The sequence below is a fragment of the Perissodus microlepis genome, chromosome 23 (genome assembly GCF_051167445.1).
Source record: "Perissodus microlepis isolate ML-2025 ecotype Zambia chromosome 23, ASM5116744v1, whole genome shotgun sequence".
NCBI lineage: Eukaryota > Metazoa > Chordata > Actinopteri > Cichliformes > Cichlidae > Perissodus > Perissodus microlepis.
Genome location: NC_140482.1, coordinates 38,681,030 through 38,707,435, shown reverse-complemented (window position 1 = coordinate 38,707,435; position 26,406 = coordinate 38,681,030). Strand labels below are relative to the sequence as shown.

The window sequence follows — 26,406 nt, the reverse complement described above, 5'->3', positions numbered from 1 at the left end:
TGCACGCTCATACTCTCTCCCGCACTCGATATATTATCCATTGTTGATCTGCACACAGCTGTTGTCACAAACGTCGCACTTGCTTACGTCACTGTCATGAGACATTCTCGCAAAAAAATCACGGTTTTAGTAACGCAGTAACGCAGCGTTCCTACGGGAAAGTAACGGTAATCTAATTACCGTTTTTGCAATAGTAATCCCTTACTTTACTCGTTACTTGAATAAAGTAATCAGATTACAGTAACGCGTTACTGCCCATCTCTGCTTGTCATACAGGTAAGACATTTTGATAGCATTTGTTAGCTTGCCTCTATTATTGGGTCGGTTGTCTCTCGTCTCCCTCTAGACCGGTGGTTCAGGTCAGGCGAATTGGCGGAAGGAACATAGTCAGCAAACTATTTGGTCCAAGTTTTGGCATTGTGGGCAGGCACTAAGTCCTGCTGGAAAAAGAAATGAGCATCTCCATAAAGCTTTGGATTTGGAATTGATAAAATAGAGAGGATGAGCCGCTGCCAACAGCAGCAAATGACATGGCACTCTGAATCATCACAGGCTGTGGAAACGTCACACTGGACTTCAAACACGTTGGATTCTGTGCCTCTCCACTCTTCCGCCAGACTCTAGGACTTTCGAATGAAATGCAAATTTTACTTTTAACTAGAAGGCTGAGCATCAGCCCGGTGCTTTTTCTCCTTAGTCCAGGTAAGATACCTCTGACATTGTCTCCTGTTCAGGAATGTGAAATTCAAAATTATTCCCTTTCCTGAAGACGTCTGTGCGCAGTGGACCTACACCAGGCTCAGACCAATCCTTATGAGGCTTCTTAGCCTGACTTTTCTTGACAATCCTGTCTTCAAGCTTGCTTGTGGACAAATTTCCCTTCCAGATAACTTTACACTAATATATATATAACTGATATTAAATAACCTAAAATAATTTTTTTAACAAAAATACAAAATATGCTTGGAAATAGCAGTTTGATATTTTGGGAACATAGTGATAGACTTTCCTGCTGAGAGATGAAAAGATTAAGACCAATCTGATATTTGTACATTAAATATTCAATTCAGTTTGATTTACGTAGCGCCAAATCACATCAAGGTGTGGTGTGTTGTTAATACAGTATGTTGTATAAAGCCTTTGCTTAGCCTAGCTGCTTTACATGGATTTAAGTATAACACTATTTCTTGTCTAGCAGTAATTTTCTGGAGTCTCCATTGTTTGCTTCGTCTCAATAAACAATTACAAACCATAAGATTGTTGCTTTTACACTTTGGTGTTAAACAAATTTAGCAAAGATCCAATTGTAAGCTTTCATTTGCTTGTAAAGGATTTTATGTCCTCCCATTGTCAGTTTTTAAGCAAAGCTAAGCTAACCAAGTTCTGGCCTTTAGAGAGCCATTTTACAAGCACTGCAGCCCCAAAATTCGGGCTTTGTGGGGATCATGTGAGAACATAAATGTCCAATGTGGCTGGACATTAAATGGTCTGTAACCAGCCAGCTTCCTACTACTGTGTGACTGGAGATAACAGAGACATCCTTTGTTATTTACACACAGGGTCTCTAATCAGAGATTTGCAAAAGTTTTTTCTTTGTGGTGCTTGCAGCTGTTTCAAGAGGTGAGGACAAAATATCCATGATGCAATGCATCGGTGGACATCAAACAGATTTCTACTGCTGTGAGCAACATGTGAAAAGGGACATCTCTTGTAAGAGATTATATGAGAAGAGAAGAGTCAGAAGACAGAAATCATGCTAAATCTATAATAAAGTAGTAGCCAAAATAAAAGCTTGAACGTGTTGTGTATTTGTTGCTCAGGGTTTTTTTTTAGTACAGTTTGAAGTCAGTGTTATTTTCTGATTGCTTCCAGCTGGTGAGGTGATACAATACTTTAATCTATGCGTGAGGAAATGAAAGCATATATGATGATTTGGTGTCTCAGAAGCTGAGAAATGAACACATTTATCAGTATTTCTTAGATGGAAAAAAACAAGATTGAACAGCTTTGCTAATATGTAAGCTAAGGTAGGAAGGAAGCACAAACAAGATTCTGACAAACATGCTTGCAAAAAAAACAGAACAAAGCTGTATTATATTTTATTACAATGTAACTAAATAAATGTAGTAAATATCTACCGTTTAAAGTCGATTAGGGAGACTTTAAGGGATTTTCCAGACTCTAATGTTAAGATAATAACTGTTCGCGTTCTCTTTTGCTTTTAATGATGATAAAAAGAAACAAGATGATAGGATTGTTTTTATCATGTCAGGTGACGTGCAGTAAAGAAATCTCTCGCGGGAGGTGTAGGGAGTTTCCATTCACTATTATATGCAGTAAGGAAAGTTAGGTGAATCCCAGTATTACTGTAAGGTCTTAATTAGCAGGCGAAAAACTAGGTGAAAGTGAAAATAATTCAGAACTGAGTATCTCAAAGTTATATTCACATCCTCCAGGCTTGCCCTTTTCATTCATCCCACATCTCTCTTTCAGTCTCTGTCCCTCTATTTCAATCTCTCGCTTTCTCTCTTAATTAAATTGTCTTTTCCAGTGCACCTCAACTGGAATACATTCTGTCTGATTCAATGTAATTTACACATTAAATTCAAATCACTCTGCTTTAGTGAAACCTGATTTGGGTTAAAAAAAACCTGTCTTATAAATCAGTAAACACTTAACAATGAAAAGAGCTGGAGGTAAAAAAAAAAAAAAAAAAGAAAGAAAGAAAAAGAAAAAGAAAGAAGACAACTACAATTTTTCTGCTTTTTTGGTACAGTATCTGACGCTCCCAGTGCCGGCTGGATGGCAGAGATTATATTCAGAGGAATACATTACATAAAACAAATTAGTCAGCAAGACAGAAGAATGCCAGTGCAAATGGCCCTGGCTCTTATTTCCATCCTTATGAGATAACTGTACCCATTAGAAGGTTAAAGCTATTGTGGTGTCCCTGTCGTTTCCATAGACTCTGCCTTGGAAATTACAGCAATCCGTCTTTAAACTTTGATGCAGCCAGAAAGCTCTCCTCATCCCTTCTCATCCCTTTCTCCCTGACCTGTATGTGTGGAGTAGCATATGTGTCTGTGAGAGACAAGGGCAGGTAACGGCAGGAGAAAAAGGGGTATGAGAGGGCGGGGCTAGGCTGTCTGCCACCCAGGACCGGAGAACATAAAGAGAAAAATATGGTCATAAAACGTCTCAATGACTATGAATACTAATACTGATCCTGTGAGCCAAATCTACCAAGCCTGCCCTCTTTCTGTTCCCTGCAGTTTTGCTCGCAGAACAAGTCGCTTAAAAATGAAGCGAAAACAGTGAAGCGCACAGGCTGAATTGTATAACTTAGTACTTACACAGTGTTACACACAACACAAGGATAGTATATATGGAGGACCACAAGAGCCACGCGCATAGAAATAAAGAATTCTGTGCTTAAATAATGACTTGTAGAATGAATTCTGCATTTGTAAATTCATTTTTGAATTGCACTTTAATAAAGTGATTTTCATAATGCTTTTTAAAATGGCGATTCCACTCCTCATTTCAAAATCCATTTCCCCTCCTGTTTGCTCAGGGATTAATTTTTGGATTAGCAGTTGGATTAACAACTTCATTTTAAAAATCCTGCTGCTATTCAAATTAGCCACACCGTGGGATGTAAGGAGCTCTCTGATTGGTTGGACAGACACAGGCTGTCTGCCTGGATTTTTCTATCTCATAGCTTCGGCCTGCTAAGAAGCGTGTGTGCTTGTACAAAGGCCGTTCAGCCTCGGGATTTACACTCGGCTCGACACGGATATGTTAAGAATGAAGGGACCCTGCAGCGCAACCTCTGACTGAGTGCCTGTTTACGCAGTCTGACCACCTGTTGAAGATAACGTGCTAACATGGCTAACGCTAGCATCACCTCACGTAGCCCTGTTATTTTAAGGTCATCTTAGCTTATGAAAATTTTACGTCGCAGCTGTACGAGCTAGCTACGTGTGTTGTAAGCTGCTGTGCTCTTCACAAATAAAGCTGGAAGCAGCTCAGACTAGAACCAGCACTGAGCCCTGTTACATTTATACAGTGTTAGAGCAACGGCTGCAGCCTACAGCCTTTAAACTAGCGATTAAAATGCTGACAGTAAACTCGTCAGTCCAGATGTTACCACATTACTTTGTGATACTTAAAGTTAAAACAACTGAGACAGGCTGATTAAAATAACAGCTGTCAGTTCTCTCATTCCTTATATCAAGACCAGCGATCGCACTACTGATTATAATGACTGTGTACCTCCACCCAAGCCGCTGCCCCTTTTTCCATTCCCAGGATCCGTCTATGAAATCTTGCACCTAGTCATAGCACTCAGTCAGAGTTTCATGTTCATATTTTGGCCTCATAGTTCTCAGTTCATAGCTTCCACAGTTCATAGCATTCATAGTTTCCTGCTCTGTAATTTAACTAGGCACTGTAAATAAAGCACTGTGTTCACGCCCCTGTGTCTGCATTTGAGTCCACACCCACAGCCTGGCCCTCTCGGCCGTAACAGTGGCCTCACATTAGAAGAAGATTTCATGGTTGAATCAGTGACTCCAAGGTCTCCAGGTTCTGTGGCAGCACAACAACCCACCCACCACCGTGTGACACTTGGTGTGAGGTGTTTTGTGTTTGGTTTTCATCCAACACAGCCAGGTATTTCCACTTTTGTTTACTTGCCTGTCCAAAATTTGTGGTGTTTCTTTTAGAGAGAAAAGGTTTTCTCCGGGCTGCTACTTACCCTCTAAATTCATACGGAAACAGTAAGTTTTTCAAAGGACTGCATAGAAAAAATGTTCTTATTTACATGACTACATGTTTACCTTCCATGTCACTTGATGTTTGGATCACTTTAGGCACCGCAAACTGGAAAGACTCCATTTTGAGGGATAATATATTTTTTCCAAATAATGAAAAACGTCCTTATATTTAGACATGACAGCAATGGGCTATAAACATGGGTCTCCATTTAGAGCTGCAATCACAAGGTGTTGTGTGATGATTCGAGCGTACCACCTTGTGATACCCTGACCCAGAGCCGCTGCAAACCGACCAAAGAGATACTGACTACGCAGAGTGAAGCATCTACGTAACAATGCAAGAAAACACAGACATACGAGGAGGGTTATGTGACATGGGAAAGAAATGCAAAGATCACAGCAGCGAACTGCAGGGACTCCGTGTTAACACAATGTTAACTGTGCGTCTATTTAATTGTGTTTTATTTAGAAAAAGTTTTGTGTTGTGTAAACAACACTAGTATAAATATAGGATAAGTAGAACAGCTGCTTTGCTAACTTGTATTATGTAATGACAGGCTAATTAGCTAAATGTTGACGTTGATGCTAGTCAGCCATATGCAGTTATAAATGCTTGATTAAACCGTGCCAGTCTGTTAAAAGAAACCCACTAGATTTATGTCATCTATTTTAGAATCATCACAACTCAATCATTAATCATATCCTGAAACGACGGCCCAAAAAGTGTCTCGCTATTTCCCACTATTGCTGACAGTCGTACATCAAAGCAGCGAGTTTCTCTTTGACATCAGTGTAAGCTTTTACACCGAATAACCTCACCAAGTCAACGCTGCAATTACACAGAAGGATCTTACCACAAATGTTACCATAATCAGAATATGAAACACCCAGTTTTACACTGTTATTATCATTGTAGGTCAAGAGATCTTTAGTTTATAGAGATATTACTCCTGCTTTTTTTTTTTTTTACCATACTATCAGCTGTTTCATGCCATGGTTTCTAATTTTCAAAGTCCTTTCTGCATTTCATGGTCAGGTGCTCCTTATAAATACCTGTACTTTCATAGTAACCCCTTGCAGCAAGCTTTCCCTGACAAATGTTGGAGGACAGAAGAAAAAGTCGTAATCTCTCAAGCATTTCTAATGAGTTTTTCTCCTACAATTATTTGATAAGAGCAGACAAGACTTGAGGCAGCATGTATGATACACTAGCTGCTACTGCTGAGGTGAGAGCTCTGCTGATTACACACACAGCCATTTACACACACACACACCCAGAGGCTTACAGTCTGTCATCTCAGAGTGCAACAATCCTAATAATAACACAAGAGGCTGAAGTTATGACCGGCAGGCACACCCGAGTTACCAATCTGGACCTCCTTAATCTGAACACACATAAAAAATATGCCTTATAACCCTTCCATCTCTAATTTTCACCACTACTCGACTTCTCTGCTCAAGCCATAACCACAAGCACCCCTCACACACTTTGTCCTCCAGCTGCTCACGGCACTTTCCAGCTCCCAACTCTTACCACACTGAGTCCCAGTTGTTCCCTCTGCAGGTAAGGCAGGTTCCTGCGCTCCAAGCTGGCCAGGTAATGCTGCAGTCTCGAGTAGGTGTAGGGGTAGCAGTAGGCAAACTGATACACGTCGTCCTCTCGGTCAAAGCAAAAAGCAAAAGACATGACATAGTTGCGTCGGTGGTCAGGGCAGCGGTAGTAGTACACATTTTTGGCAGGAAGCCTTTGCCTGCAACGACAAAAGATAAACCCAATACAGAGAAATCAGAAAGGTCATTTACAGTGCTGATTTCCTATTTTTTTGAATGTTTGTCACACTTAAATATTTCATATCAGATAGATAACACATGTAAACGAAAACTGCAATTTCTAAATGAAGGTGTGTTTTATTAATAAGTGGAAAAAAACCCAAACCTACATGGCCCTGTGTGAGAAAGGGTATTGCCTCCCTAAACCGAATCACTGAGGGTCTACCCTTAACAGCAACAGCTGCGATCAAGCATTTGCGATAACTGGCAATGAGTCTTTTACGGCATTGTGGAGGAATTTTGGCCCACTCATCTTTGCATAATTGTTGTAATTCAGCCACATCAGAGGGTTTTCGAGCATTTACAGCATTTTTAAGGTCATGCCACAGCATGTCAATCAGATTTAGGTCAGGACTTTGACTAGGCCACACTTTCTTAAGCCATTCAGAGGTGGACTTGCAGGTGTGTTTTGGATCATTGACCTGCTACAGAACCCAAGTGCGCCTCAGCTTGAGATCACGAAGCGATGGGCGAACATCTCCTTCGGAATGTTTTGGTAGACGGCAGAATTCATGGTTCCATTTACCACAGCAAGTCTTCCATGTCCCAAGGCAGCAAAACAGCCCCAGACCATCAAACTACCACCACCATATTTTACAGTGCAGTTCTTTAATGTTGTTCTGGGCTCTTTTGTGAACTCTTGGGGGAGTCGTTGACGTGTTCCTGGAGTAATTTTGGTCAGCCTGCCACTCCTGGGAAGGTTCACCACTGCTCCAAGTTTTCTCCGTAGGTGGAAAATGGCTTTTATTTCTTGATTTAACAGGTCTGCCAGTAATCCAGTGCCAGTGTGTTCAGAGAAACTTTTTTCCAAGAAAGGTGGTTAATCACAGTTAATTCATGACTTAACACAGGGCGAAGTAGATCTGGATAACTTTTCTTTATTAATCAATGAAATCATAATTTAAAAAATTTATTTTGTATTTAGTCAGGTTATCTTTGACTAATATTAAAACTTGTTGTATATGCTGAACACTTTTTCACACCATTGACAGGTTTTCAATCTGAGGTGCTGAAGGTTTAAGACAAGCAAAAATATGAGGAGCACTGAGACCAAAGCACTTTTCCAAGAAAACAGAGACATGTACAGTAATGGATACAGAGCACTTAGAAATCATAATGCAGAAATTGCATCAATGTGCCATCATGCCTTCTTCCAGAGAAATAGAGTTCAGCTGGTAAGGAGGAACACAACTGAAGGAATGAGGAGGATATCAGCTGGTAATTATCTGCTTGGAAATGCATTACTTTTCTGTTTTGTTTATGGCAAACTCTAGAATTTTATAATATACAGTAATGTGCAAAAGTCATATCTTTATATTTTTCTAGGAAAATAAGAAATAGGTGCAGCAATTTATTGAAACGTACATGCGTGCATATAGGACAGAAACAGAGTCTAACGAGAACTGTAAACAACAGGAGGCCAATCCATGTATGAGACCGTTCAGTGGTGTGTTTTTCTATCCAGCTATGCTTTAACTGCACTGCCAGTGTCTTTGGAGTAGTTGTGCTGAAAAATGAAGCCGTTGCCAATCAGACTCTTTCCAGATGTCATTGCACGGTGGATCAAAATCTGACGGTACTTTTCTTGATTTCTTTTTCTATTTGCTGGGTTTCTTTCCTATTTCTGTGACTTTCAGACCCTTTTTATCTGCTGTGGATGGTTTTTTTAGGCCTGCCGCGTTGTCTTTTGTTCCCCACTTGTCAATTTTCCTCAAATATTTAAGAACACACAGCACATATGAAGACACGGGAGTGGCAAGACTTTTGCATGATACTGTATAATTGAAGCTACAAAATTAAGAGCCAACAGTGAAAAAATACAAAGAGAACTGGTTGTGGTGATTAGTTAACACGGCGATTTAATGCAAAATTACATATATAATAAAATGTAACAAAACTCATAGACTTGGTATTCAATAAAAAGCCACCAGCAATATAATGCAAATAAATACAAAGACTGATGAATTATAAACTAACTGGATACATTCGACTTTGTCTCTCTTTCAGACTTGCTTTAAATCTGCATTCCTGACGTAGCATTTTAAAAGAGGCAAATATAAGCAGATTCTGTATCAACCAATGCAGGCAAACAAAAAAAACGATTTGTGGTAAAATCAGCAGATAAAGATATTTCACTCAAAACAATAATCAGCCTGAGTGACACTTTTATAGCATGAGTATAAAATGAAGGGTAATCATCACCGACACTCCTGCTAAATTAAGAAAAAATGACATGTGCCGAAAACAAGACAGCTTAATTTTGATGTTGGGTCAGTTGAGAATTTCTACAGATGATGTCTGTGACTTTCAAATGTGGCCAACTCGTGTTCCAACTCTGTAATTAAAATGACTTTCTGTGACCACAAAGGACTAAGACCTTATTGTAATATATCTTTTTTTTTTCATTTTTCAATGGTTTTCGGGTTTTTACATTTTATGTCTCTAGTTATGATTTGAGATTGTGAGAAACTAGAAGAGCTAAATGGCATTAGAAACATGTAAGCATCTCGTTTGGGCGTCACGTGTGATACTAAGTGTTGTTGTTTGTGTGTTGTGCTTGTGCACTGTGTATGTTGGGCTTAGAGCTAAATAAAGCTGAATGATCCTGGCACCTTAAGGATGATCGATGGGGTCCGGGACAGCACTGCTGCAGTCCACAAAACTTCTCTGCCTACTCAACATGTTTTCCTTTACCGCTCTTCATCTGTCTGTCTTTGTCTTCCTCGCTTTCTTTTGTTTAGTATTCACTATTAAGACTTGGTGAGGAGAATTTAGCATGCAAGTTTCCCTCTTCTTCTCTTCTCTTTCATTTTTTCCATCTTTGTACCAGTCTCACATGTCTTGTCCTGTCACTCACTGACTCTGCCTTGACAGTTTCTGTAAAGACGACCAAGCATGGGGAACAACGGTGCTGCCGTAGGAGCTTTGGCAGAGGCTCTGAGAGTGGAGGATAAAAAGAAGAAAAATATGAGGGCGATGAGTGATTGGTGGGTTTGGGGTAGTGGGAGCTGGGAGAAAGGTGGAATAAGGAGATAAGGAGAAGATGAGAGAGCAGGGCGATGGCAGATCTGAGACTGATACGGCGATATACAGGAAGGGGTGGCGGCTAACAGCGGAGCGGCTGTGAGATGGCAGGGCTGGCTAGTGAGCTAGCGAGTCTGGCAACAGATCAGATGGAGATGCTATCAGGGCTGCGATAGGAACAGGACCTGATAATCAACAAACAGGACAGACTGCTCTGTGCTGACTCTAACAGAAAAGACTTTTCTTTCTGACTCAGGCCTGAAAAGTGAGGGCAGGAAGGACAAACAAGAAATGCATATGTTTGTGCAAGCCCCTAATATACCCGGTTCGGCAAAGTTCCTACACAGAAAGCTACAGTGAACACACATACATGCAACCACTTGAAGATGTCCCTGCAGGTACCTACTGAAACAAAACCAGCTAAATCACTCAGCCTCTTTCAGGCAGAAGGGAGTGAAAGGCAAGGCTGATTATTCCTTCAGAGGAGGCGAAAGGAAAATGTCTCTGCATGCAGCGTCCTCAGCAGAATACAAATGCAGCTAGTGGCTAGCTACACCACACCCACTCTGCCTACTGGAGCAGGCTCACAGGGTCATGTTACAGCCTTCAAAGCTGGACAAAGGAAAATGGTAAATCTTGAAAAAACATGGAGAAAAATATACTATTTTACTCCACCACCACCCCCCGAAGGAACCTGATTCGTGCGTGGTAACATGGGCTCGAAGTAATGGCTGGCAAGGACAAACTAGACACACTGACAGACACATGCACACTCGTACAACCCCCTAGTGCCCACACTAGTGCATTAAAGTAGTGCCAGCCCTCCAAGGTGCAGGTTAATTAAAATAAGATGACACCTCACCTCTCCACATATTTCCCCATTTGGCTCTGCCCATTCATGCAATCCCACTTCTTTCTGTTTCTCCTTCGCTCTCTCTACTGGGCAGCGCGTGACCTTGCCGGAGACTGGAAAAGTCCTGGCTATTGATTTTAATTACTGCTGCTTGTCCCATCACAGCATTATAGTTATAGGCCAGAGAAAATGGCTATGTGACTTGTTATGGAAAAAGACTGCCTGGAAAGCCTGGATTACTGGCTAAGGACGGAGCTACACCTCCTTTAGATACCACAGTCACACACAAATGTGAAAATGCACAAAATCTTGGGCACATGCACACCGCTGCTCACAGCAGTCCCTTTGGTTTTTTTATCTGAAAGGTGACTGCTCCTGCTCGGCAGCTGGCAATTTGTTTTATCTAAATGGTACCTCCATGTGCCTCTCCCCTGCCCCATCTCTTGACGTGGTACAGTTCCCAAACAGAATTATCACTGCACGGAATGAGGGGAGGAAAAAATTGAGAAGCTCCCTGCGCATGATAAGGCTCTCACACATAGTTTTACAATTCAGTGATTACAGAGACACAGAAACTCAAACACAAACAAGAATATGCAAAGAGTCACACGGCGAGAAAAACACCACAAACTCGAACTGCGCGCGAGCTACATCAAGGTCATTCCTTTTGGAGCGAGCTGTGGGACAAGTTAACTTCCAGGGTGTCTCATCACAGCCTCACGGAATAAAGAGGGACGCGCAGCAAAGGGGAATAGAGAGACTGAAACATTAGACAAAGGCAGAAAGTGGATGACAAACAGAGAAAGAGACAAAGTCAGAGAGAAAGGGACAAAAAAGAAAGAGGCAGGAGGAGAATACAAAGGGAGAGGATTTATAGAGCTAGCAGGCAGCCTTTAGTGAGGTGTCACTTTGCTTGCCAGGGCTTTTCTACTTCTGAACCATTGGTAGCTACAAACTCCTGCTCTGATTTTGATGGCACCGGCGTCTCTCTGAAGTTTTGAGATGAAGGCTTATAAATTGGTAGCTTTCATACGGGCGACATCTTGTCTATATTTTCAAATCAATCAAGCGTAGAGGACACGCCAATCACTGCTGCTCTGAGCACTCTCACAAAGGCAAAAAAACATACAGGACAAAACTCACAAGGCCCGGGCACACAAGCACACACTCTCATCCACTCCCTTTTATTTTCTCCATCACTGTTGTCACTTTCAGCTTGTCAAACGTTTATCCTGTCAACTGTTAGGAAGGTTAAATGTCTTCCAATATGCCCGTGCAGCTGTCAAGCTCCACAGATCCCCACCAGCTTATTTAAAGCAAATAATAAGTCCGTTTGGCAAATATCTCACACCGAATGATATATTTCTTTATTCCCTCTGTGTTACTGCGCCAATAATTGAAGAGGCAATATTTCTTGGCACTCTAAAATGATGCCAGATGTTAGATAGGCTCGTTGTTTTTAAAGCAAGGCTCCGTGTTTTCGTTTTGCATACCGAGTCAAGCAGAAAACAGCCTCCGAATCGTCTCAGGAGTGTCGCCCATGTAGGTGTGCGTTTTCATGTGTGAGGAAGTGAGTGTGCACGTGTTTGCAAACATGATGGCATATATATATTCCTTGAGCATCCATCTATCTTTTTTGGATGCAAATCAAGTTGCAACAAAGCTTTCTGGAGACACTGTTACTAGGCAACCTGGGCTTGCTTTGTAATTTGGTTGGCCTGCTGTATATTGTATGTGGCGGTACTGTATATTTATTTGACTGCAGCTTCGCGAGAATGTGTTTTTAGATTGGGACTAACTTCGACAGCCAGTGAGGAGTGAAAATCAGATGTAGAGAAGGAAGTCATCGATTGTGATTTGGTGTCTTAAGTGCGGCAGCGCTGAGGAGAGACCTGGTGTAACATTTGCTTCTACTGATTTCAGAGGTTAATTTTCTGCTGCAGTGTCTTTGTGTGTGTGTGGGCATAAAATAGAGAAGATGCACATTACAGTCTGCGCTGATGAGGTGAAATAACTCGGGATTAGTGCTACTGGTAGAGTACTCTGGCTAGCAGCAATAAGGTTTTGCAGGAAGCAATAACACTTGTGAATTATAGACTTTCCAGTAACGAGAGAGCTGAGCCGTGCTCACCTGTGGAGACAACGGGCCGTTAGCAGCTATCTCAGGTCAGAAACAGTCCCCTGATGAGAATGCAATATAAAAAATACGACACTTTCACCTGATGGCTGCATCCAAACACCTCAGAGGTGAACGTCCATCAGATGGCTTTTTTACACGCTTCTTGTTAGGGGCACTGTAAAAATCTCTCTAGTCACCAATATTAGCACCGATATTTACATATTACCACTGTATTTAATTGGATGACCCGTCACAGGATTGGCAGCTTTTTAAACCTCGCTGAATTTTAAGGTGAGTTAGCCGAATCAGCTTGGTCGATATCAGATCACACCCACAGCGCTTCACCCGAGTTCAGATTATGCAGCAGACATTAAATGTGAAATTATTTCCATGAAACACTGAAAGCAGTCATAAATCTTGAAGCCTCATCTAAATAAAACACCTTTGCCGTTTATAGGAATCCTGTTTATTCTGCTGATATGCTAAATGCACAGGGAGGGGTCGTGTCTAAGTATGTTTTTATCTGTGCATGTCTGTTTGAGTGTCTCTCACTTTGAGTGTGTTAAAATTCATTTCATCCAGCAATTCATCTTTTTTCACATCACGATCTTCCCATGCTGTCTTCCAAACCTCAGTCGACTTTACTTTCCAGATGAAACAAAAAAAAAGACTTCAACTGTGAGACTGTGATTTTATTCTTAAATACTTGATCTTTTTTCTTTTAAATGATCAATTCTTTACCTTGAGCCTTTACCTCAAACTTATAGTCTGTTCCACTCTAAATTTAAAAAAATGTGAGAGATGCACAGCACTCATGCATGGGATACTTATCACCTGTGAGTCGGCACAAAGAGATGAAAGTGTTGGAGGATTTGCAGTAGCTGCTCTAACTGATGTACCCTGAGATAGTGGCGATGAGGAAAATATGTGGTGTATAAATACACATTATTTTCATTTCATCCTTTTTTTCCTTTATTTGAAATTTCATCATTCAGTCTCGAGTAAATTCTTTTATTCATTAGTGTGAGAAAGCTACGTTAGTACAGTCAAATCAAATCAAATCAATTTTTTTCAAGGTTTGATTAAACTAATATATAGTATGACTTAATATACTGTGCAACTTAACTAATGAGCACTGTAACAGTGCCTGGATGGACCAGTAGAGGGCCACACTGTTGAGTGAGAGATGACCTCTTCAGAAATAGGAAGAGCTGTCCATTTCTCAAGGTTAATACAAAGCAAAATTGCACCGCACACTACCCACTTTGCTGTGCTAAAACAGATCTAAGAGGAAAAGACAGCTGCTTTGAAGGTTGTGCAGGTTAGTTGAGGAAAATCTGAGGAAGAAATACTTAAAAGCAATTCAAGGAATACAGGAAATATATTATAATATGTGCAGAGGTCTGTGCAAGTGTCTTGAGGCACCCCTCGTATTTTATATTTTATTGCAATTTTCTCAGTTTTGTCTAAGGCTCATCTAAAAATGTCTAAGCTTTTCTTAGACATTGGCTGCTTTTTCACTCATTTTCAGTCTGTGTATCTGACTATTTACATTTTCTTTGGCTGAATATATTACTGGTCCACCAAGCTGAGTTCCAACGAGATGTAAGTGGACAAATCGACATATCTGATCATGGTGTGCAGTTTATTTTTTTTAAAAAACTAAAAAAGAAGACCTGGCAGGCCTAAAAAGCTGTCAACTTTGGATTAACAGCATCTGAAAGACATGTCGGGAGACCGGTTTCAGTTGATCCATCTACTGATCACTGAAGCCTCATCAAAAATGGTCTGAAGGGCTGTTTCACTTAAGGAAGGGAAGCCAAATTACTTTACTTTAGTGACAACAGGTGTTTGGTGTGGTGCTCGAAATTTGTGTCTAGATCCATCTGAAAATATGATGGAGGCTCTGTCATGGTTTGGGGCAGCAAATTATTCCACCACAATAGATCGAATTAGATTTTGATCCACCATCCAGTAATCTTGGAAAACATTTCATTTTCAGCATGTCAGTGATCACAAACACATTGCCAGTGCAGTAAAAGCATACCCGGATAGAAAAACACAATTAAAAAAAACAATCAGTTATGGGCTGGCCTCCCCGGAGCCTAAACCTCAGCATTATTGAAGCAGTGTGGGATCATCCTAACAAAGAATGGAACAAAAACCTGCCACCACCCAAAGCACAACTCTGAACGCCCTTTAAGAAGCCAGGGGAAATATCTGTGAAGTCTACTTTTAAGACTACTAAATTAGAAGAAAAAATGTCTGAAAGAGTTTCCAGCTCCTTAAAATTGTACAAACTCGTGTTTTTGTGTACTTTTGCACGTTTCCCTAAAAACTGCTGCACCTATTTCCCATTTTTCCAGCAAAAAACAAACAAGGAGCATCTTGAGACTTTTGGACAGTACTTAATATTAATAAATGACACATACTTTACGTTTGCAGTGCCCCTGCATGTAAGTCTGATTAAAAAATAAAGTAAAACATTCCCAAAATATATCCCACGGGGGTCTCAGCCAGATTAAGCGTGCTGTGTCTGCTGGTGGCTAGCTCCCCTGCGCCTTTTGGGGCAGCAGGGCAATTAGCAGAAAGCAGATGATCACTGTGCCCTCACCACTGTGGCGCCACTGGTCTCCCATGGTGCAACAGGGCAGGTGCACATTCGTCTGAAATAATGGTGGGTACAGGAAAAATACTTGCAAGGAACCATAAAGAAGTCATACACACACACAAACACACACACACTAATCTCACAATGTGATGATGTCAGCGTTCAGCCCCTGGTGAGTGGTGGTGTGTAAGCTAGTGGGAGTGGGAGGAGACAGGCTGGCAGTGGGCTTATGCATGTGTGTGTGTGTTTTAGAGAGGAGAGAGACGAGACCATCCGCCTATAACTGTGTGATGCAGCATTTCCCAGAGTGCAACATTATACTCCCATTACATTATCAGTGTGTGTGTGTCTGTGTGTGTGTGTGTGTGTGTGTGTGTGTGTGTGTGTGTAATGGAACAGACAGACGGGCGCCAGACAAAGTCGTAATAATAACAAGACCAGACATGTGAACAACAGACATCAGATACACACACAGACATTTTTAGGGTATATAAGGTGCATATATTCTAACTGTCAAGTGGTTCAGGTTCACTGCAGACCACCTGCAGGACGCACATATACTTTGGTGAACGGAACAAGCTCTATCCACATATTAAACCTGACTCTTTGATTTCTAGGTGTGTGTATAAAGTAGGTACTTACTGTTCACTGTTTATGAACAATGGCCAGAATCTTGTGGTCATTCTATCCTGTGAAATAAGCTCCTGTTCTGCCCACTAAACATTAGGCTGTCCACAGAAATCACAGCACAAAACACCCAACTCGTGTCCCTGTAGTGGATGAAGGGACGCGCAGTTTCTTTCAAAGTTGCTCCATAATCCAAACATCTACTGCAAACTGAAATGCCTGTAAAAATTCAAAGCACGAGATCAGATTAGCAAAACTCAAAAGGGCGACTTTAAAATCCCAGTTTTGAGAAAGCTTCAAGCTTTTTTTTAGGAGTTTTATAAAAAAAAAAAAACACCTGTAGCTTTATACAGCAGTAGGTTTAATGAGCACCTCTAAATTGAAATATTTGAGTATATACGTGTTTGTAGAAACACCTGTTACTTCATTTAAATGATAATTTCAGTATCTGTTGTCTCATAATTTGTTACACAATCACGAAATGTCATTTGTGCTCAAAGCATTTTTCATTTTTCATTAGTAAAAGTTGACAGTGACATGTGTACGGACTTATAGACTATAGAAGCATATAGAATCAGTCTTTTACAAAAAAACATTTTTAATTTTGATACAGTTCAATGATTCAACTATCAAAAATTATCAGTCAAAAATGCACGAACTAGTGTTTTGTTTTGGGTTTTTTAATGACATTTGCACCTTTATTTTGACAGGACACTACAGAGAATAAGGTGAAACCCAACCCACATCCAGCTGTTGCACCTTTAGTGCCCACAAGGCAGTAAATGTTAGTGTTGACCTGGAACAATTAATTAAAACTGTGCCACTTTCTCCAAATTGGTGGTGGTCTGCCTTCTTCTAGTATCCTACACAAGCAGAAGTTTGAATCATACACTTTCATGGATTTTCTTTAAAGCAATGCATTATCAGGGACAACATCTAGTCCTTTTACTGAATTTAAGCAGTTTTTGCTGTTTGTAAAACTGAAACTACCCTCTGATGTCACAATGACTCAGGCAATATGAGCTCGAGCTTCAACATCTCCGCTCCTGTGAGCAACGTGTACTTGCTTTATGTGTGTGTGTGTGTGTGTGTGTGTGTATTTGAAATAAGGTGTGAGAGTGATGAGATCATTCTTTCTGGAGAATTACTCAGTGAAAGGCAACACAGCAAATACTCGGTGACACCGTCTGAAATCACTTTTTATTCCGGACAGAGATGAGCTCACAGCTCTGCAGCTCTTTCCAGTGATCACAATGAATAATGCAATGATGACCAACATAAATAAGAAAAAAAATATGGTGATTTTGCAATAAGACTGTTGACCTCGGGCTTGTAAATAGCAAACTTTACATTTTTAGTCAAAGGTGCTACGACTTCCTGATAGATTATTTTTGACAGAGACATTTGCCAAGGTTATGGGCACGTTAAATATCTGAGTGATAGCAGTAAAAACACTTTTTGTAAGAGAGAAATAACTGAAGAAGAAAATAAGGTATACAAATAATCAAAGAAGTTGGAAAATCTGGACACCTGATAGAGGTGATTTTAGAAAAACGAGTTATAAATCAACAAGCTACATGATGCTAAAGGCTACCTCTTGAAACAGATGTACTTGAGCACTGGGGGAGATAATTATTTGATCTCCTGCTGAATTTGTACATTTGCTCACTTCCAAAGAAATTAAGTATTTTTCTTGGTAGTTTAATTTTAATGGAGAAAGAAATCACATTACTTAAAAGTTATGCATTAAATTGCATGCCACTGAGTGAAATAAGTATTGGATCCCCAGCAAAATATGGTGGAGAAACTTTTTAGCTAGCACATATTTGCACATATCTCAGGGGAGATCTTAGGTTTCTTGGCTCCCTCTATAGACCTTCTACCTCCAAATGGAGGTCTGGATACTGGCCAGGCTACTCTATGACGATGATGTGCTTATGGTTTAGCCAATCTTTTGTTGCCTTCGTGGTAGCTTTTGGGTCACTGTCATGCTGGAAGACCCATCCACAACCCAAGGAAAGGAGGTTCTCTCAACCCAGATTTTACTGTATATTACCCCATTCATTGGCCCCTCAATGCAGTCAAGTCGTCCTTTGCCCTTAGCAGAAAAACAGCACAATGGCATGATGTTTCCACCTCCACGCTTGACTGTGGGGATGGTGTTCTTTCTGTCACATTTCTCTTCCTGTAAACACCAAAGAGCTCGATTTTGGTTTCATCTGACCACAGCACTTGCTCCCAAGCTTCTCTAAAGCACTTAGATGTCCTTCTTTAGCATGGGGACCCTGCAGGTGCTGGAAAATTTAAATCCATTTCGTCGTAGTGTGTTACCAATGGTGTTCTTAGTGACTGTGGTCTCAACTGCCTTCAGATCATTAACAAGCTCCTCCTGTGTAGTTTTGTTCTGATCCACTTCCTTTCTCATGATCATCCTCACCCCATGAACAAGATCTCGAATGGAGCTCCAGACCGAGAGTGACTCATTAATGTCATTTTATATTTGTTCCATTTACAAATAAGCTCTCTAAGCTTCGTGCTGATGGCCTTGTAGCCCATTCCACCCTTGTGCAGGTCTGCAATCTTGTCCCTGATGTCCTGTCACAGCTCTTTGGTCTTGGCCAAGATGGTGAAAAGACGTGCACATAATGAGTTGAGATCAGCCGATCTGGCTAGGGTGTAGGGGATCAAATACTTATTTCAATAATTGAAATGCAAATCAATTTATAATTTTTATGTCAAATGTTTTTTGTTTTGTGTTTTTTTTTCACCCTCCATCAAAATAAAACTACCATAAAAATTAGAGCAAACTTACAATTTCAGCAGGGGATCAAATAACTATTTACCCCACTGTAAGTCTTATTGTACTGCTGTTCCAGCTCTGAGTAATATCACTTTTGATGTTCACAGAAAAAAATCTAAGTAAGCAATTACACCACAGTAGGTCATTTTTTTAAAGAAGAAAGCCTGACACATGAGGTAACTCTGAGGTCATGCTAGTAACACCTTCCACAGTTGCTCATAGCGTGATCAGTGCACAAACCCCATGTTGTGTCTGTCACAAGATCAGTAAAACTGTACTCATCCAAAAGCTCTTTCTGTCTTTTGCCCCCTCCTTACTCCCTCTGCGTCCTTCTCTCCCTCCTCATCCTCCCTCGGGGCCCTGCTGGTCTTGGCACAAAGATGCCAACCTGTCTGGCTGCATTTCCCTTGGCACGACGGTGACAGCTGGGGGCCTGGCTGCCCTGTCTGACTCCATACTCCCCGCTATATCGCACACACACACACACACACACACAGTTTACGTTCACAGCTTGCAGGCAGACTGGTGTCATCATGTGAGTGCCGGGGGTAGCAGAGCCCACAGGAGGGGAGAGCTGGAGGAAAAAATGGAGGAGAAGGAACGGGGTGTGGTGGAGGGAGGGGGTGCATGGATGGGCGATTGGGCTTACAGACAGCCAGATGCTGCCAATTAACTTCTCCGGCCACCGCAGGGCTGCAGGGAGAGAGTCTGGCACCCATACCATTCAGCCCCCATCCGCCCAAACACACATTTTCTGTTGGCTTATGGTAGCAGCAACACTCTGTGTGCCTTGTGTGGGAGATGAGATGAGGGCCACATATGTCCTCAGAGCTTTGGAGCCAATAAACACATACACCTGGTCTACAGTAACTGCTGAACTCTTCTCTTCTTTTCTCTTCTCTTCGCTTCTCTTCTCAACAGGTGGGCAGATGAAAAGGCGAACTGGCGATTCAGGCAACCATGTCTGCATACACATGAGTGTGCATTTGTGTGTGTGTGTGTGTGTGTGTGTGTGTGTGTGTGTGCGCGTGGATATGTGATATATCTAGTTTTCTGATATATTAAGCAGGTAGGTTGCACACGGATGTATTCTCTCTACGTTATCACGGACTAACTGCATGACACTGAAATCAACGATCTGTCTGAGTCCTACAATTTAGCTATAGGCTATATACCAAGTTTAAAAAAATATGTATTGGTATATTTTCAAAAGAGATAAAGTCCCCACGCTCATGAAGCCCCAAGTTCAACACTATGGAGTAGGGATGAGAATTAATAACAATGTAGCGATTCCGATACCATTATCGATTATCAAACTCCTTATCCATCCTCTTATCGATTGGGTTCAAATCCCATCTATAAACAGCACCGCTGAGGTTTAAATGTACACATCAGCTTAATGTTAAGATTGCTTCTATGGCAACAGTCGACGAAGTTCACTGATTTGTGGAAACTGCACAAAGAAAGAAATCGGTCTTTTCAAACCACTGGATAAAAACATCACTTCACAGAAAACTGGGAGTTGTGAGTCTGCTGTGTGACTTGAGTTTAAATGTTAGTTTGGATCTAAACAAACCAGCTGAGACTGAAAAGTCACAGACTAACAGTAACACTATCAAGCTAATGGACTGAGGCTCTAAAAGACCAGCAACTCCTGTGTTTTGTGAGGTAAGATTCCCGTTTTTGTCAGTGGAGTCTAGTGGCTTTGACAAGAGTCTGACAACAAAGGAGAGAAATATTTTAAATAATTAGGGGGTTAAAATCTATTTGCTGCTGATTGCATTTCTGTAGAAGGTGCTTCTGACTGCCTGGAGGTGTGCTTACTGCCATCTATTGTAAGTAGATAGTATATAGCCTGTAACATTGAATGTGGATCAGAACCTCACAGGAAACTGATATATTACTGAATAAGTGAAAATAGTGGATGGGCTTTATCTTAAACAACAGAATGCTGTTAATGTTTTCTTCCCAAATAATAATAATGATAATGATAATAATAATAAAAGCCATGGTTCCTGACTCAGAAAACAGCTGCTACTCTATTTTCTATTTTGATAAACATGTGTGTCATATTCCACTTTTTGCATTCATACAACATATAGAGATAGTTGTTGGTGTCAAAAAGGTTGATCTAAATATTTCAGAAACTGCTGATGTGCTGGGATTTTCACCTCAAGGGTTTGAATGGTCTGCAAAAGAGAAACTATCCACCAGGCCTGCAACAATTCCTCCACATAATCGATGACGTAGACTAGAAACACTTCGTTGACTTGGAATTTTATTGCTGACGCGCCATGCTATACTAGTATCGCCAAGACGAGCTGCCAAAACAGCACATAAGCCAAAGCCCAGCTAGCTCAGTCGGTAGAGCATGAGACTCTTAACCTCAGGGTCGTGGGTTTGAGCCCCATGTTGGACGCAACAAAAATATATGACGATAACAAGGGGATTTTCTATTCTGATAATAATGAAGAAGAACAAATATGAGCTCCCTTCCACGACAGCATACTACAGTGCACAAGAATTTAAAACACCTGCAAACTGGAGTGAAATGCGATACTTGTTTTCTCGCATTAATATTAACGTTAGTTATCAGCAGCTGGGAACAGCTCATCTCAAAGATAAGAACAAACCTCACTCCAGACCAAGTCCACTGCTGCAATCGTGGATTCATGAACCGCCTGTAAATTTTGGACTTGAAAAAAAAAATCTTTTGGATTTAATTGGATTATTTGAACTTATGGACAGAAGACATTTTTACTTTCCTATTTGCAAATTATTTTTTGTTTAAACACTAGCACTTTAATTTGTATTACTTTACATTTTATTTATTTCAATTTAATTCTGATGGTCCTATTGAATAATGTTTAAATACATTTGATTACTTTCAAATTCATATGTAATATGAAATATCAGAATACGACAGATAGGTTGGAATCTAAACATCTAAAGTGGTCAAACTTTTGCACACTACTATTTGTGTGCATATTTGTCCAAGTGAGTGCATGCTGTCAGGCTGTGTAGGTGATTATAACAGACAGAAGGAATTACAGGCTATTACAGACGAGAGCCTGTGGCTGGAGCAGCCAGAGCTGTATTACCCTTAAAGGCTTATGGCTCTCAAAAAGCCAGCCTATTATTCCCACCACAGCACACAGCTGCCTGCTGAATGTCAAAGACATAAATATATAAAACAAGCATGAATCTACACAATGATATAGTACTCGTATTTTACAGTTTCATTTGAAAACAAAGTACGCCACATCTAGCTTGAAAAAACACAAACTGAGCTTGGCATTTGCCTGCAGGCTCGGAGTCCGCCATTTACACGGGACAAATTACTACGTTCTACAATCTCATAGACCACATAAGCCACATTAAGAGGACAAACCCTGAATGCCTTAAAGGATAAGTCTAAAGTAGCCCATATTTTTCTTACTGTCAACAAAACATCTGAAAAGAGCAAAACTAACAACGAACAGATCATTCTCCCTCCGCCTACTGTGAATTCTTTTGTCATCATGAGAAAACTACCTAATTATAATTATCAGAAATGAAAGTGTGCATCAGAATCTCATGATTACATCTGTTTGACCATGACCAATTCACAAACACGCGCACACACACACACACACACACACAGTCCGTCAGATGAGCCCATTCCCTCACTGTTCTGAGTGACAGATGACTTGTCATGGAGCTAAACGGGAGAATATTTTAGCGCGGATCGGAAAAGGAGAGACGGGAAAAGGAGAAAAAAAGAGAAATTGCTCCATTACACCACAGAGGTAAATCATTCGATGTGCTAGAGATCACAGAATGCTATTTACATTTACACACGTTCACACGGGCACGTGTGCATACAGGATTTCTGTTGGTGTTGCTGTACTTGCACTCTCTCCCTGTTTCACACACACACACACACACACACACACACACACACACACACACGCTGATCATCAGAATCCAAGCATGAGAAAAGCTGAGAGGCTGGATCAATGTTGGGCTCTGGTGATTAGCCTTAATTGAGGAAAAAGCGCTATGGGAACAAAGAAACATTATGACCTTTTCCCTGTCTGCACACACTGCGCGCTAATAAGACACATTCACATAATATCATACTGACCAGAATCGGCTAACTACATCAAAAGCACCTTCTCATAGGAACCGTATGCAAATGGATGGCAGAGACAGAAAAACAAACCCGGCAGATAATTGACGATCCTTGCCATGTTTTTGTGCGTGAATGGCAATTTTCACTCTCCTGTCGAGTGCATGCTGATTATTCTATCAGACAAAAAGAGTTCCATACGCGATGAAAAGATTGGCAGAGGTTCACATGGTGCTGTGGAATGGCCTGTCTTTCCTTCTCTCTCATTTCTCCTCTTTCTACATCCTCCCTGTTTGTCTGTCTGTCTCTTCCTCTCTCTCGCTCTCTTTCTGTGCGTGTCAGTTACTGACTGAGTCAAATACCACTTGTCAGGAGAGTGCTGTTTGGACTGACATGAGATAAGAACAGACCAACTAGACAGTTATATGTTATTCCTGTTGCTGCTCCAGCAACAGGACCAGGGGCAATAATAACACGGAGGCCTATAGTGCAGACTAACAGAACTACTCCAGACACCAAACGAGTGGATAACTTAGTCTAACATATACGTATGTAGCTCCTCACATTATATGTCAGAATCTAGTTTTTGTTAATATCATAAGCGCTAATTCAGATAAGGTGTTTCTGTCTCCTTCCTCATCTACAGTTTAGCTGTTTTCCACTTTGAAGCTGGGCGCAGTTCACTGCAGCTGAGCTGTGTGCTGAGGTGAACACCAAACTGTACTTAAAGAATAACGACTCCCACACTAATAATGGTGTTTGTTCTGCAAGCCTTATCCGCATCCTCAACAATTCGACTATAGTGAAAAACTACATCACACTGCTAAGACTGCATGTCTTAGCATAATGTGGAGCAGATTCAATCAGGAACATGTTAAAAATGCCACTGTTATAGAGCAACCTGCAAAATATCCAACTCCTTGAGTCTTTTTTTGAATTGAATTTGTTACAAGATCAGGGCTCGCAAAATCGCTAGCCCGACGTCCCGGGGCTAGCGATTTTTCCAGTCGGGCTACCAAAATCTATCTCTGCCCTGCCCGTCGGGCTATCGTAGGAAGGAAAAATATATGTCAATGTTTTTGCATTCTTTCGGAAATGTAGCTGGGTAATTATGTCATTGGCATCGGTGAGCCACTGTCAATATGTGACATATTGAAATCGTGTTTGAATTTGCGCTTGTTTTTTGCTTTCACTTTGCAATCGCGCGAACTGTGTATAGAGAGCGACAGCACTGATTGGTGAGTGATGATAATTTGCGCACCAATTCCTCTGACATCGTCTTATCAATCGTTAGCTTACTATGCAAACATGACAAGTGAAATCTTCCGCAGCAAGCTTAAACATGTGAGAGGTTGATCGCGCAGAGAATCGCTGAGCGTTATGTGAGTGCGTGTGTAAAAGCAGCAGGATATATATTTTAGTTATGCTGAGCCAGGGTGAAGAAGTGACAGCCAAAGAAAAGCTTACCACAAAACGGAAAAGTTATGACAAATCAGACTATAAGGCAAAAAGAAAGTGCAGCTTTATGGTTTCATGGACAAAAGAATTTCTGTGGCTGCGATATGATGAGCTATATAACCAGGGGTGCACATAAGTGGTCCGCAGGTGCGCATTCGCTGTCAAAATAAAAAAACGCGCACAAGATAAGAAGTTGCAACGCGTGTTTGCGTACATAGGATTTTCTGAAGGAGGACAGACATTTGTTTAGAACTCTTAAAGATGTCGAAGAAGCTCGTTTAAGCAATTACTTTGGTTTTCCTCCACCTCCAAAGAAATGTCAGAAGGAGTCCGAACCACAAAAGAAGCGCGTATTCTCGGAAAAGTGTTTGCAGGAGGTGAGCTGGCTTCAAACAAATGATGAACGCACAGAGATGTGGTGCAGAATGTGCCGTGAAAATCCCACTCTAGCGGACAAAAACAGTGCCGTTTATATGGACGCAAACGCGTGTTGCAACTTCTTATCTGGTGCGCGTCTTTTATTTTGACAGCGAATGCGCACATGCGGACCACTTATGTGCACCCGTGTAAATAACATAATGTTCTGCCGGGTGTGTTGTTGCTTTTCCCTCGATTTCTGAGTCGACAAGCGCCTTTGTTACTGGGACCAGTCATTTTAAGAAAGGCCCCCATTAGAACCCATGAGAAATGCAAGAAATGCATTATTGCTCAGTCTGCAATATCTTTCCCAGAACAAACACCAATTGCAAATAACATACTAAAAATAAACCTGAAAATCAGTTTAAAACAGCGTACTATGTTGCAAAGAGTGAACTACCGCTGGCAAAATTTAGCAGTCTTTGCAAACTTCAAAAAGCAAATGGCCTCGATCTTGGTTCCACTTGCCTCTTTCCTGTGACTTCAGTGGAAATTTCAAATTCAGGATCTGACACAGACTGATTCATGTCCTACACAGTTCTTACAAGTTCATAGAAATTTCTGTTCAATTAGAACCAAGTATTTGAGTTGATGATTGTAATTTTTATACAATGTTGTAATTTGTTTTTCAACAATTTTTTGATTAATGTTTTGTTTCCTTTACAATATTACACTTTAATGTATAATATTGTAAAGGAAACAAAACAGGAAACAAAACATCAATCAAAAAATTGCTCTCTTTTTTATTTGGGCTACTTAAATTTATTTTGGGCTACCAAAAACTGAAGAGTCCCTGCCCGAAGGGCTACCAGGGATTTTGAAATTTTGCGAGCCCTGAAGATAATATAAATGAATACACAACAGTGAAGCTACTGGACCTCTGGGAAACCCACTGGTTGCTGCTGGTCAACGGAACCAAAAAAACTTAAATACAATCACCTGAAAACTACAGACTTTTCCTAGTCCTAAGGTGGTTGCCTCCTATTTTGACTAGACCAGGGGTCGGCAACCTTTCTGATGATGAGTGCCATCTAAAATTTCCTCAGAAGTCAATGTGCCATATGATTGCATTAGCAATAAATTTAATAACGCTCTATATGAACAGTTACACACTATATAGAACAACTTTATAGAATTATATTTGTTTGCAGATGTTGGCAGCTATCAGCGAATAGTTATCAGCTATTTTGAAACAAAAAAAAGACTTTTTATCCATAACAGCAAATGAACTGTACAACAGAAAATGCAAATGCTATTAATGTCCTCACAACAAAGATACGAAAAATAAACTGGGCCAATATGGCGTGTTTGTTAATACAGAGACACAAATGTTAATGTGATCTCCGGTCTCCCACTCAGAGACACAGGTCTCCGAGTGTCCAGCATTCAGACGGCTACCTGAGGACACTCATGTGAGAGAAAATCTGCTCACACAGATATGTAGAGCCAAATACTGTCAATAAGGCTTCTGCAATGTACTGAAGACAGTTAAACTTGTCAGGTAGTGATGTCCAGCAGGTGAAAATGCAGCTCCATGAACACGCACAGCTGTGGATACCAGCTGTGTTCGCAGTTCTGCAAACTTTGACCCCCACAAAGTCGAGCTTTTCAGTTCAATCAGCTGCATTTCAATGTCCTAACCAGTTAATGCGAGACAAATCCAGCAGCTCATTAAAGCTTTCTGGTTTGATCAGAAAAGAAACCATTGGTCCATAGACCTGAAAGTCCCGAAAACACATAGGCTAAGTTATTTTTAGCCAATTACAAGTTGAATCTGG

General features: G+C 40.9%; 1 protein-coding gene across 1 annotated transcript in view; it reads right to left on the bottom strand.

Moving 5' to 3' along the window:
* agbl4 (AGBL carboxypeptidase 4) overlaps positions 1-26,406 on the bottom strand; it is a 346,701-nt gene that overhangs the window by 148,321 nt on the left and 171,974 nt on the right. The window contains exon 5 of the mRNA XM_084920463.1: positions 6,313-6,529. Coding sequence (XP_084776589.1) covers positions 6,313-6,529 — 217 coding nt within the window. The remainder of the gene's footprint in view (positions 1-6,312; positions 6,530-26,406) is intronic.